This window comes from Aspergillus multicolor (genome assembly GCF_047715735.1).
Source record: "Aspergillus multicolor strain CBS 133.54 unplaced genomic scaffold BDW74scaffold_28, whole genome shotgun sequence".
NCBI lineage: Eukaryota > Fungi > Ascomycota > Eurotiomycetes > Eurotiales > Aspergillaceae > Aspergillus > Aspergillus multicolor.
In genome coordinates, this window is record NW_027395979.1 from 292,856 (window position 1) to 305,991 (window position 13,136).

At 49.8% G+C, this 13,136-nt stretch overlaps 5 protein-coding genes across 5 annotated transcripts; 3 read left to right on the plus strand and 2 right to left on the minus strand.

The window, feature by feature from the left end:
* Window positions 1-17: 17 nt before the first annotated feature.
* On the plus strand, window positions 18-1,651 carry BDW74DRAFT_169983 (UDP-N-acetylglucosamine diphosphorylase; the record flags this gene model as incomplete). The annotated part of the gene is made up of 3 exons (XM_073727087.1): window positions 18-728; window positions 794-1,528; window positions 1,580-1,651. The coding sequence occupies 3 exons, from the start codon at window positions 18-20 to the stop codon at window positions 1,649-1,651; spliced, it is 1,518 nt and encodes a 505-aa protein (XP_073580526.1).
* Window positions 1,652-4,752: 3,101 nt separating this feature from the next.
* Window positions 4,753-5,342, minus strand: BDW74DRAFT_159579 (uncharacterized protein). Its single transcript, XM_073725478.1, has one exon. The coding sequence runs from the start codon at window positions 5,266-5,268 to the stop codon at window positions 4,981-4,983; it is 288 nt and encodes a 95-aa protein (XP_073580527.1). The 5' UTR covers window positions 5,269-5,342; the 3' UTR covers window positions 4,753-4,980.
* Window positions 5,343-6,126: 784 nt separating this feature from the next.
* Window positions 6,127-7,110, plus strand: BDW74DRAFT_181519 (putative ribosomal small subunit assembly protein; the record flags this gene model as incomplete). Its single annotated transcript, XM_073730048.1, has 2 exons — window positions 6,127-7,047; window positions 7,102-7,110. The coding sequence occupies 2 exons, from the start codon at window positions 6,127-6,129 to the stop codon at window positions 7,108-7,110; spliced, it is 930 nt and encodes a 309-aa protein (XP_073580528.1).
* A 517-nt stretch (window positions 7,111-7,627) lies between these two features.
* BDW74DRAFT_70393 (general transcription factor IIH subunit TFB6 family) lies at window positions 7,628-8,938 on the plus strand. The gene is made up of 2 exons (XM_073733495.1): window positions 7,628-8,315; window positions 8,383-8,938. The coding sequence occupies exons 1-2, from the start codon at window positions 7,943-7,945 to the stop codon at window positions 8,889-8,891; spliced, it is 882 nt and encodes a 293-aa protein (XP_073580529.1). The 5' UTR covers window positions 7,628-7,942; the 3' UTR covers window positions 8,892-8,938.
* Window positions 8,939-10,070: 1,132 nt separating this feature from the next.
* On the minus strand, window positions 10,071-11,028 carry BDW74DRAFT_159585 (uncharacterized protein). Its single transcript, XM_073725479.1, has one exon. The coding sequence runs from the start codon at window positions 10,700-10,702 to the stop codon at window positions 10,436-10,438; it is 267 nt and encodes an 88-aa protein (XP_073580530.1). The 5' UTR covers window positions 10,703-11,028; the 3' UTR covers window positions 10,071-10,435.
* Between the last annotated feature and the right edge of the window lie 2,108 nt (window positions 11,029-13,136).

The following is a 13,136-nucleotide window of genomic DNA, read 5'->3' on the forward strand; positions in this document are numbered from 1 at the left end:
CAATTCACTTTCCTACTATGGCTGCGGCTATTAAGAACCTTGTGGACAAATTTCAGGGCCACTCCGAGCCCGCTCTTCGTGTACCATCGGCCGAGGAGGTCCAGGAGTTGAAACAGAAGTATGAGCAATCAGGACAGTCGCAAGTATTCGCATTTTACGACCAACTGAGCCAGACGGAGCAGTCTCAACTATTCCATCAGCTGTCCAACTTTGACCCTACCCGCATCAATGAGCTCGCCGACAAGGCTCTGAACCCTCCCAAATCTGAGACCGGTCCGGTCTCGCTCGAGCCTCTCCCCGAAGTCGCTACCGCCTCAATTCTCGACTCCGACCCGAAAGATATTCAGAGTTATTACGATGAGGGCATCAAGCTTGTGGCGGAGAATCAAGTTGCAGTAGTACTGCTTGCAGGTGGACAAGGAACTCGGCTGGGAAGCTCGCAGCCCAAGGGCTGCTTTGACATAGGTCTCCCCAGCCACAAGTCCCTTTTCCAAATCCAAGCCGAGCGTATCGGTAAACTCCAGCTTCTTGCGAAGAAGACATCAGGCAAGGATGCCGTGATCCCTTGGTATGTGATGACAAGTGGGCCGACGCGCAAGCCCACGGAGGAGTTCTTCCAACAGCACAGCTACTTTGGACTGGAAAAGTCAAACGTCTTCATCTTTGAGCAGGGTGTCCTGCCGTGCATTTCAAATGAGGGCAAAATCATGCTGGAGAGCAAGTCCAAGGTATGAAAATTTTCTCCCCCACTCCGTAAACGTGGTCAGACAGCATCTCACACACACGTTCCTAGGTAGCTGTTGCTCCTGACGGTAATGGAGGAATATACCAAGCTTTGCTCACTGCCGGCGTGAGGGAGGATATGCGGAAGCGTGGAATCAAGCACATCCACGCCTACTGTGTCGACAATTGCTTGGTCAAAGTGGCTGATCCAGTTTTCATCGGTTTCGCTGCCTCGAAGAAGGTTGATCTTGCTACAAAAGTGGTGCGGAAGCGCAACGCTACTGAATCAGTTGGCCTGATTCTTCAAAAGAATGGCAAACCGGACGTGGTTGAATACTCCGAGATTGACAAGGAGACAGCGGAGGCCAAGGATCCAAAAAACCCCAGCCTGCTGAAATTCCGTGCCGCGAACATTGTTAACCACTACTACTCCTTCGACTTCTTCAACTCCATCGAGAACTGGGTTCACAAGATGCCTCATCACATCGCCCGAAAGAAGATCCCCAGTGTTGACATTGAGAGCGGCAATGTCGTTAAGCCCGAGAAGCCGAACGGTATCAAATTGGAGCAATTTATTTTCGATGTTTTCTCCATGCTTTCTCTCGATAAGTTTGCCAGCATTGAAGTGCGCCGCGAGGACGAGTTCTCGCCTCTAAAGAACGCTCGGGGCACCGGAGAGGACGACCCAGGTACCAGCAAGCGAGACATCATGAACCAGGGTCAGCGATGGATTGAGAGTGCTGGTGGGGTCGTTGTCACTGAGGAAGATGCCGTGGGCGTTGAAGTTTCTCCCTTGATCAGCTACGTAAGTCCCCATATAAGACACTAGTGGTGCTGGGCTAACTTTCTTCTACAGGGTGGTGAAGGACTTGAGTTTCTCAAAGGCCGCGAAATTAAGGCCCCCGCCGTCATTGAGAAAGAGGAGTAGATAATATAAATAAGATCCGTTTCTCAGCTGTTCATACTTTTACTGGAACATGGAAACAAATCTCGCGAAGCATTCTTCAATGAGCATGCCCGGAGGGGCTTATATACCCAACAAAATATATGGTGTTCCGTATTATTATTGTTCCTCAAGGCTCAAGGGCTCGACTCGTGCAAGAATATGGGGTGCTTGACCTTACGGAAAGCGGGAAAGCCCGGGAGCTAAAGTTTTTCCAGAGTCCGCTTTACTTTTTCCTGTCTCTTAGCTGTTGGTCGCTTATAACAATTAGGAAATTCAGAATATCTGCTACCCGCGTGGAATCTTGTGATTTTTCTTCTCCGTATTGGAGTGTGGTGTGTTGTGGTCTCTGCTGTGTGTGAGTCGTCCTGTCCATATTTGTGTGTGTGTCTGGGAGCAGAGCTCTCGTCTTTGTCAGCCCACTTTTTTTTTTCGAGTTTTGAGAGTGGGCTGATAGAGAGCGCTCCTTCTACAAGGTTCTCAGGTTGACGATCAACCCAGCGCAATCGACAAGGAGATTTTGAGATTTGCGGTCTAGGAAGGGTGAGTGAGCTGCCGTACACCCCTCGTGACTCCCTTCCATCCATTTGCGAACGTTTCGCGCTCCGGCTCCACGCGGTTTAAGCTTCACGATCATTGAGCTATCCTTTTATCTACCTTACACGGGCAATCAACCTCTGCCATACTTGCCGTCTGCGTGTCATAAAACGATGAGGATCCCCGCCGTCCATTCTTCTGTACCTTGGTGCCTATGATGGCGCCAATGATGCCTCGCCGCTTCGCGTACAATCCCCGCTTCAAGCGCATAAGTTGGCTCAACATTGCTGACTGAGGCTCTGCTCTGCCGCTATATAGCTTGGTATATACAGACAATATGATGCTCTCTCGACGTGCCTGCTACAAGTGTGGCAACATCGGCCATTACGCTGGTTAGTTGCTGGCAAGGGAAACCGAATGAGGGGCGGAATGTGCTAACCGGCCGGTCAAGAGGTCTGCTCTTCTTCTGAGCGTCTTTGCTACAACTGTGGGTGAAATGCACTGCCTGGCATAAGTACCTCGAGTTCATTGCGCTGATTCGTCTCTGGAAAAATAGGCAAGCAACCTGGTAGGTCTCAGTGTGTGACATCTCACGGACCAAATATCTGATTTATCGGTAGGACACGAGTCCAGCAGCTGCCCGCGTCCTCGTACAACCGAAAGTAAGATTTCTCTGTCTCTTTGAGTGACAGCAGATGATGCTGATATTTATAAATCTTAGCCAAGCAATGCTACAATTGCCAAGGCCTAGGCCACGTTCAGGCGGATTGTCCCACGTTGCGCCTCAACGGCGCCAACGGTCGTTGCTACAACTGCGGCCAGCCTGGCCACCTTGCTGTACGTTCGTCGTTTTGTCCCTGCGTCTTGGAACAAGGCTAAATGATTCTTTGTTAGCGTAACTGTCCGGCTCCTGCAACCGGTGCTCCCCGAGGTGCAGGTGCTCCCCGTGGAGGTTTCAATGGAGGATTCCGCGGTGGATATGGCGGTTACCCTCGTGCTGCCACTTGCTACAAGTGCGGTGGTCCTAACCACTTCGCCCGTGATTGCCAGGCTCAAGCTATGAAGTGCTATGCCTGCGGAAAGCTTGTGAGTGCAACTTATACCTGTTTGTCTGAGCTTGGCAAGACTAACCTACTTTTTAGGGTCACATCTCTCGTGACTGTACTGCTCCTAACGGTGGCCCCTTGAGCTCTGCTGGCAAGGTCTGTTACAAGTGCTCTCAGGCCGGTCATATCTCCCGAGACTGCCCCAGCAACGAGGCCGCTGAAACGGCAATCCCTGCCGCAGCTGCTCCTGTGGCTGCTACTGCTGTTGAAACTGATGCTACCCCTGTTGCGGCTGCGGCTCCTACCACTGCCGTCGCATAGGAGCGGAAGGCTATTGCAAGTCCTTAAATTAGCCGTGTAGCCATCTGTTCCTCGCTCTGCTTTGGTTTTTATATTAGGCTTACCGGCCTGTTCGATCTAGGTTGGATTGAATTCTGTGTTTCTGTGCATATATTACGCCCCTCATGTTTCATCTCTCAATCACGTCCTTTTCCTTATTCCTCTCATGTATACGGCGGACAAAAGTTTCACGAAGACTTAGGTTCCCTTACTGCTTGGATCCTATGCACGATTCAGGGTCTTATGATTGACGTCTATTGTACTCCTCAAATATCTTTCTCATTTATACTACATATGTGGCGAGGAGAGGAGGCGAGGCGGAGGGTCAATTGAGCGCAAGCCGAAACAAGTGTTGGTATGCAGCGGAATATTCTGGCTTCAAGACCAGGACGGATGGGATTGTTCAAAATGTGCTGAACGTCGCTAGTGAGCATGGCAAGGCACTTGTTGCGATGATTACCTGCTTCCTATGCGTACGATAGTCTTATACTTGTCGAAAGTGAAGCAAAAAAAAGCAGAAAAGCAATCTTCAAGTCTTATTTCAAGTCTCATATCTACCATTTCTAATTTAGTCTCACTGAAAGCTGCCCAGTATTCCCGCCATAGTCATCTTGTAGAGGACATATTCGGCTTCTTATGGTCTTGAGGAACTTTCTTGTGAGCTCATTATCTTTTCCATCTCAGCCTACCGCAGACCATTCCTCTAGTATCTTCATCGTCCCTTCTCTTATCTCATTACCTCCTCAACTCTATCGTCATAACTTATTCAACATCCATACAACGACACATCTATTACCTCTCTAGGTCCTTTCACGCCTCCACAATGCCCGCATCCGAAGCCAGCGACGAGTTTGGTGACGATGTGAGTCTGATTACTCCGGTAGTCCTTACTCTCTTTAAAGAATTGTTGGCTAATAAAGGTGTCATTCATAGCAGGACTACATCGTTGACATCGATTGTATTCAAGCTCATGGTACTCATCCTACTCGCACCTCCTTTCGAGTAATTGACCAAATATAAGGAATTGGCGCCGCGGATATCACGAGGCTTAAGGCAAACGGATTCTTTACAATTGCTGTAACTCTCTCTATGTACTGGCTCGGCTCTTATAGCGCTTACACAATGCCGTTTAGTCGATTCACGGTGCGACGAGAAAGACTTTGTTGAAAATTAAGGGTTTCAGTGAGATCAAGGTGGAAAAGATCAAGGAGGCTATCAACAAATGTCTGGTAAGTATTAAAAAGGTTTCTGGGGCCGTTCAATCCTTATAATATCAGCCTTCGGCTTCGGGTTTCATTACTGCAATGGAACTTAGCCATCAACGCAAAAGAGTTGTCCACATCTCGACTGGTAGCAAGCAATTCGACTCAATCCTTGGAGGGTGAGTCTCCTCTAGAATGAAGGCCAGGTTATTAACCACTTTGCAGCGGCTTTCAAAGTATGAGCATTAGCGAAGTGTTCGGCGAATTCCGCTGCGGCAAAACCCAACTCTCCCATACCATGTCTGTCATCGCGCAGTTGCCGAAGCATATGGGCGGCGCTGAGGGCAAGGTAGCCTATATTGATACTGAAGGCACATTCCGACCAGAGCGCATTGGGCAAATTGCAGAGCGTTTTGGTGTTGATCCCAACTCTGCCAAAGAGAACATCGCTTATGCCCGTGCTTTGAACAGCGAGCATCAGCTTGAGCTACTTAACACTCTCAGTAAAGAGTTCGTTTGCGGGGAGTATAGACTGTTGATTATCGACAGCATCATGAACTGCTTCAGGGTTGACTTCTGTGGTCGTGGAGAGTTGGCTGATCGCCAACAGAAGTTGAATCAGTTTCTGATGAAGCTGGCTCATATGGCTGAAGGTGCGCCTGTTATCTACTCATTGTCGAATCATGAGGCTAATCTACCGAGGGCAGATTTCAACGTGTGTGTCTTGATGGTAAGCATGCTATCCCGGCATCTAGAACAATGCTCACGTCGTCAAGACAAATCAAGTCCAAAGTGACCCTGGCGCCAGTGCTCTCTTTGCTGGAGCAGATGGCCGCAAACCTGTTGGTGGGCATGTTCTCGCTCATGCTTCTACGACCCGCGTCCTGCTTCGAAAGGGTCGTGGTGAGGAACGTGTAGCCAAAATCCAGGACTCGCCAGGTGAGTGGACGTCCAATCTATCTGACGGATTCGCTAAATATATACTTTCAGACTGCCCCGAGCGTGAGGCGACATATGTTATCACTAACGGCGGCATCAACGACCCCGATAAAGTGTGAGCAATTAGAGATACGGCGTTATTGAGGTGATGACCAAAACTGCTAAAGATTTATGTCCTTTGTCAGAGTAGTACAGAGCAACTAGTGTCTTATTGATGTTTGTCGAGTTAATGGCAAAACTTATGATCATAATGCAATTTATGCACAGTTCGAACCAATCAGTGCTCCGTCCAGTAAAATTTCCGCTACCTATTACCTACCTCCGCGGACAAAATCCGGTGCATTTTCATCAATAATCTTGACCTCAACACCGAAGACGACACTCGAAAGAGAGCAAAATGAAGCAAGAAATCGAGATAGCAGGCTACACAGCCCTGCCTCTAAACCTTCAAAGTACACCTGCTTTCTCAACACCAGCAACACACTACCTCTACCTCCGCCCGCATGAACCACGCATTCCCGACGCCGACACCCCTCGATCGCTTTTCCTCGTAAACGCCCCCATCGACACAACAGATACACATATCCGCCACCTATTCGGTACACAGCTCTCCGCCGGCCGTGTCGAGCGCGTCGACTTCGAGGCCGCCCGCCTTGGAAAGAAGAATGGCGGCGTGCAGCTGGCCCTTGTACAGGGCACAAATGTCGCCAAGAGCAAGAAACGCAAGCGCGTGACGGCCGATGAGCTCGAGAATCGATTGGATGAGATCTCGTTTCCGTCCACATGGGACCGCCAGCTTCACCGGAGCGGATCGCATGCGATTGTTGTTTTCGTGGATAAAGCCAGTATGGAGGCGAGCTTGAAGGCTGCGAAGAAGGCAGCACGGAAGGCCTCGACTATTACATGGGGCGAGGGAATCGAGGATCGAACACCCTCGTTAGGCCTTCAGCGCTACATCACTCACCAGCGAGCGTGCTATCCGCCCCGTGCGGAGCTGTTACGTACGGTGAACGAGTACATGAATGTCTTTGCGGAGGTCGCGGAGGCTCGGAAGAGAGAGGCTGCGCGGCGGGCAGCAGAGCCCGATGAGGATGGGTTCGTTACTGTTACGAGCGGGCCAAGACTTACTTCTGCGGCTGGCGAGGAGGAGGCGAAACGGTTGATTGAGAAGCAGAAGAAGAGGGCAGAAGGATTCGGCGACTTCTACCGATTCCAGTCTAGGGAGAAGAGGAAGGAAAGACAGATTGACCTGCTGAAGAAGTTTGATGAAGATAAAAAGAAGCTGGAGGAATTGAAAATGCGGAAGGGAAAGATTCGAGTGAGTCGCTAACTTTGTCTCCCATGATTTATTCAGTATACTGACTGCATTTAGCCTGAATGATGGGTTTCGCTCGCTTCATAGATTTCTAGCTTAGCATGGCGTTTGGAGGATACAAAAGTTTCTTCGCTTAATTATCGTCGATGGGCTCATGGGTGGGTGCGAAATATGTTTGATCAGGAATCTGTAGGTTTGCACGTCCCTTGTGTCCGTCTAGATCTTTTCCATGATGAATACGCTGGGGCCAGAGTAGCTAGACTCCTTTCGCGATGTCATGCACTGCCTTCAAACACCAGCATAATAACAATCTTCTCACCTTTCTGAAGAACTGTCCTTGTGTATCTTGTTGATTCGGAATATTCAGCGACGTCTGCTGACTTTCATTCATACAGGCTTATTATCAGCTGCGTTGGGCCCATTCCGCAATGTATCATATTTCCCTGAAATAAATATACCCAATTGGCTCTACAATTCACGTTTTCTTGATCATCTCGGCTTAAGAGACATATGGGAAGCCAAGTTCATCTTTTTGTTCAAAGGTCTCGATTGGCTCTTATGCACGGACCGGAGAAGCTCTTGGCATGACATCTTCACTGGATCTCCGAAAAGCTCAAAGACAAGACTCGCTGACTACGGAAAGTGAATTTTTTATCAATGAAGGCAGCTGGTCTCCTGGGGTTAACATATTTTTTTACCGTCTTTCTGATTCCGTTTATATATATCAACGTGACCGTCTCAAAGCCGAACCGAGCCGTACAGTACAAATAAACCCCGCCGCGGGGACTCGATCACCAGATCGCATTGCAGTCGCAGTCCTATTATACGAAGATCAACACCATTTATATACCCTACTTTATTCCGCTTTATTCGAAAAATCAAAGCCTCTACCCCAACAATGGCAACAAATGGCGCAAGCCCCGGCGGCGGATTCATGCAGCCATCAGCTCTGTCTCCAGTCCCATCGACATCCACCGTGACGCCGTCTGTTTTACCGAAGCAGAGGACGCATCCGATCCGCTCAGGATCTATGAAAGAAGCTACGGTGATCAATCATGTGGACAGAACTATACTGGCGATAAATCGACGGCACGCGAAGAAGTTTAGCAGTGTTTATGAACAGCTGCAGACACCGCAAAATAGTATGGCCTCGACATCCGTCGGAAGCAAAAGCGGAATAGTGGAAGATAAAGAACGAGGTTACGAGAGCTTCAAAGAAGTTGTGAAGGATATTGAGGGCGTTGTTGATGTGCTTTGGGTTAGCGGGACTCGTATGTTTCTTTCCTTACTCTCCCTATTGATATTATGAATCAGTACTGACAGTGAACTCTCCTGAAGCATCCCTCCAAATCCCTTACCTCATCTCCCTCTCCGTGCTCGTAAACACCTACCTTCCGGACTATCCCTTCACAGGAAAAGCGACCTTCCGACTGCTCCGCAAGCTAGACTCGTTCTTTGCATCGCTGATATTGGGCGAAGACGCTGAGACCGGCCAGCCACTTTCGGGCTTTGAAGGAAGGCGGAATGTCGTGTCTATGACGGAAAAGGTGAGGATCAAGAGCATAGCGGAGTCGGCCAGGGTGCTCGTCGTTGAGAAAGGGGATGCTAGGGATCCTGACGCGGAGGCGGACGATGATTTTGAGGATGAAAGTACCGACGAGATGGAGAGAGACATGGATTTCGATTTGGAGGGAGATGGGCCGGATAAGTGGGAGATGGAGGCAGCAAGGGTATATGAGAAAACGATTCAGCTGTTGGGTGATGAGTTGGGCACTGAAGTTGAGTTTTGTGATGAGGATATGGCGCGTGGGGATGAGGGAGAGAACAATATCTCAACGAGTCCCTGATGTACTTGGACCTGTTCATTTGGACTTGAGTATCTACAGTCGCTTCTATATCGTGTATTTTTGAGTAGAGGCAGCAACCAACGGCCATATGCACTACTGCGGTCTGTGCGGAAAAGTCTCGGCCATGCTACAGCTCAATTGGGAGGTAGGCTCATGGCTCGGTCGACCGTGCCACGGTTCAGGTGCGCTTTGCTTGTGCCGGGTGTCCCGAGTGGTGGTACCTAGGTTGAGTACACTTTGTAAAGTGCAGCCACAAACCATGCGTCTATGAACCATGGATGGTACTTGAACGCGCATACCGATGAAACTGAAATTTAGAAGAACTCTTTCTATCTCCTTAAGCAGAAGGTATTGTCGTGCGCGGACGCGAATTGAAGCGGGATCCGTGGTTCGTGACCCTTTGATGGCCTGGGAGGTGAGGTATATTTGACATTGGATTCATATTCTGTATAGCAAATAGTATCAGCTAGAGTGCCGAAAAAGGCATGTCTAGGTCAAGGCTCAAGCAAACACTCGAGGCGCGCATGATCCCCTGGGGTTGGAACAGGGGTAGCTGGACTAGTCGGAGAAGTTGCAAGGGTTCCTGTAAGGGACAGCTTGCAGGAGACTAGAGGGTAAGCTGAGCTCAGCCGAGAGCTCCTAGAAGTAACTCCGGGTTCGGTTTGACCCTCGACGCAGCTTGTGACTCGCAGCGTGCAACTAGAGTTGGTGATCCTCTCCAGATTAAGTCACACAGGCATAGGCCGGTCATTTGAGGCCGAGCTAGGTACGACGTGCATATGTAGTTGCAGTCCGCTCATTTGCGTGGCCTTGGGGGTGGTATTTGAAGAAGCAAGGCGTACACAGGGGCAAGGACTCCTTTTCACAATCAGAGAACGGGGCGAGCCCTTGCTCAAGGATATATTCCATATCAAACATGGAAATGCTGGTTGAGCTCAGTCCCACGTCGCGAAACGCGTCCAGGCAATTAAGCCCAAGCAGGACTAGCGCTGTGAGGCTGCCAGCTTCAAGATTGCCGCTTGTGGCTTTGTGCCCCGTTTAATAAGGCACTACTTCAAGTCCCCGGCACTCCTTCGGTGGGAACCTGGAGCTCGGACCTGCGTTGGCCTGACGAGAACAAGGCAAGGTTGAGACGGGGTCACGGCTCGGAGTGATCAAGGTTTGAGTGCTCTTAGACGACCTGAACTGATGTATCTCCTCACTCTCGGAGCACGCCTTGGACGATACGTCAAGAATTCAAGAATCAATCGCGGTTCATGACCCAACCAATGATGTATGTCAAATGGCGTCCACAGAGTCAAGCCATGGTTGCGCTTCTGATAGTGGAGCTCGGCCCATAACCTCACCAGCCTCAGCTTCAGTCAGGCAGCGTCTTTGCTTTTGTGATGAGCTGAGTTCTCCAGGTACGGTCACAGGTTGTAAATACACTAAGCTTACCGTCGGCAAGGATCTATGAGAGCAAGGAACTCACATCACCGCGTACGTTGTGGACTTGCGAGCCGCGACAAACAGAGGGTGGCCGCTCCTTAGTTTAGCATGCCATCTTATGCTTGCAGCTTGACAACGGCTGGGCCGATGAGTGTATGAGTATGTATCTTCGCCTCGGCTGTATGCACGCACAAGACAATCAAGGGCACATACGACCAGCTCCACGAACCAAGGTTTTGGCGCCCACTGTGGGGGCGCTTTTCCCAATGTTCAGCCTTCTTTGAGGTTCTCTCGAGTCTTTTTGCCGTTCGAACGTCGGGTCCTTCAGCCGTCTTAGTTAAGCAACCTCTCGAGTCTCGAGTCTCGAAGGATCGTGGATTCATGGATCCAAGGAACAATGAGCGCTGGCGCGACTGCAAGCGGGCACCAATCTACGAATTACTTGAGGGCGTCCAGAGCCTGGCGGGGACGCCATGACGATAAGGCCCATGGGACACGGATGAGACTCGACGAGTCACAGTGCGAGATGGGTGTTCGAAAAAGTCCTCACTTCACCACCACCAAAGCGCATGTGCATGAAGCCCGATCCTTGCAGATTCTTTCTTGCATATCCGAAGACTCGCGATCTTGCAAGGCCGCCCCTTGGCTTGCCCGACTGCTTCGCATCCTGCCTCCGTGTCAATCAGAATATGATATCGCCGGCAGCAACGAGTAGTCGATGAGAATTCAATAATGTCATGTCATGTCATGGGGGCTCACATACTCTCTAGTAGCGTCTCCGTAGTTACTAGTAAGAGTATCCGCACGCAGAGTTCAGATCCAGACTCTTGGGCCGATCTTAGCCAGGCACTGCACGATATATCAAGTGTTTCTCTCCCCCAGACGCAAAAGTATCATGAGGTTAGCGCGCGCAAATCAAAATAAGATCATGTCAGGACGCAAACCCGCAGGTTGCGCCGGTCATCTGGTTTGCAATGGTTGGCTGCGCCCCGGTGTGGTCGTACCCAAGCGGTATATACCATACCGTACATGTCCCAGTCGTTCTCGGCGAACAAGAATAGCAAACACTACTACCAGGCCCATACCAATTTGTTGCTGATGCACTCGAAAGCGAGCACCAATTCGTAGAGCTGAGGAGGCCACAGTCTGAATCAAGTAGAGGATGATGATATAGGCTCTAGGATCCGGCAGGAAAATTCTTCGTCCCACCAGGCAGCGTCGCCCCTCGTCTCCTCACAAGCAGGGCGCAGTGCTCTGTGCTTGTGCGTGTGTATAATAATTTTTCGAGGAATTTGGCTTGCAGCGATCTCGTTTGTCCGTCTTTTTTACCAATCCTCAGGCTCTTTTGCTGGAGTTCCCGTCTTTTTCTGGTCTGCCCTAGTCAGAGTCTCCAGTCTCCGGTCTCCAGTCTCCGGTCTCCAGTCTCCAGTCTATCGTTCTTCCCTTTCCTCGTTCGCTTCTTCTTTCTTTCCCTTTCTCTCCCCTCCATCTGAAGAATTATCTTCATCCTATTACCCCTCTTCCTCCTCCCCCCTCGCTTTTCCTCCTGTTTCTTGTTCTTGTCGGAAATCACGGAGTCGGTTTGCGGATCAGTTCTGTAACTCTGCTTTGTGTCTTTTTTCTGCCTTTTCTCTTCCTCTATTTTATATTTCTCCGCCTTCTGGGAGTTATCCTGCTATCTTACGCCCTGTTCTCACGCATACAAATTGTCGTGCCGCGCCTGAGCAACGCTAGTCATCTCGTCTCTTTGATCATCCTGCGATAGTCATCTCTCGAGGTCATCTTTTTGATATTATATTGTCTGGTAAGTTATTTTTATTTTTCGGCACTGGACTGGACTGGTTTTTCCCGATCCATACTTTTTCCATGGTCGCGGGAGACTTTGGTCGTCTCGCGGATAGCCGACCCTTCACCCGATGCGCCCAACGCAATCTGTTCGCACCAGACGACTTGTTCGTTTGCGGATGAGGCCACTGGCAGATGTCTATTTCGATGCCAGTAAGCTATTATCAAAAGCATATCATTGTCAATATGTCATCAGTCGTGATATGGTCAGTTTCTTCGGCCCATGGTTCACTGCTTGTGGGCGAACCTCGAATGAACCTCGAATTGCCACCATTTAGCTGAAGTCGCAATCTGACTTTAAAACCTACGACGTCGAAATTTTCCAATACTTGCGACTCGATCGCCCGAGGCCGTATAATGTGATTCAATGGACAACAACATCACCAGTTTGCAAGGTAGTCGCAGCTGAAGGGGTGGACAGCATCTGACGGATGCGGCGATTTGGTGACGCCTACTGCTTGCGCGATAGTACTAGGTTTTCGAACTGAAAATCTGCCTTCTTCTTGTTCGTCACGGGTGCATTTTCCGGCACTCCAGCGGATTGTGTACAATCACCAACTGATACGTTCGGAATTGATGAGCGACCACAGACTCTCCCCGCAGCTCTATTCATCAATCTCTCTGTTCAATCGGAGATCATCTTCCTCTACCTCTCATTTATCCCTCATCCATTCTCAGCCTGTCCAGCGCCTTACTCATCTCATACATCTCTGAAACTCGCTCACAATTGATACTGCTTTGCTAATTGCGGTCTCCGCCTCCCAGAAGTATAATACCTTTCCAATCCCTCAAGTGCTCAACGATCGTACGACACGCTCCTTGACGACCTACACGAATTCCCGGCTATTTACGCGTTAGAAAAGTTTTTCCCTGGGTTCTCTGCTTCTCATTCAAAACTTGAAGGTATTCGCAACTGACCCTTTTTCGCGCCTTTTTAAGGCGCGGAAGTAACACACGTAGCTAACACTGAGT

Coding starts and splice junctions, on each gene's coding strand:
- BDW74DRAFT_159579 (XM_073725478.1), bottom strand. CDS start 5,268: ATGCTCGCTGTTCAAAGCACGGGCATAAGCGATGTTCTCTTTGGCAGA.
- BDW74DRAFT_70393 (XM_073733495.1), top strand. CDS start 7,943: ATGGCAACAAATGGCGCAAGCCCCGGCGGCGGATTCATGCAGCCATCA. Junction 8,316..8,382: donor GCTTTGGGTTAGCGGGACTC/GTATGTTTCTTT, acceptor ACTCTCCTGAAG/CATCCCTCCAAATCCCTTAC.
- BDW74DRAFT_159585 (XM_073725479.1), bottom strand. CDS start 10,702: ATGAATCCACGATCCTTCGAGACTCGAGACTCGAGAGGTTGCTTAACT.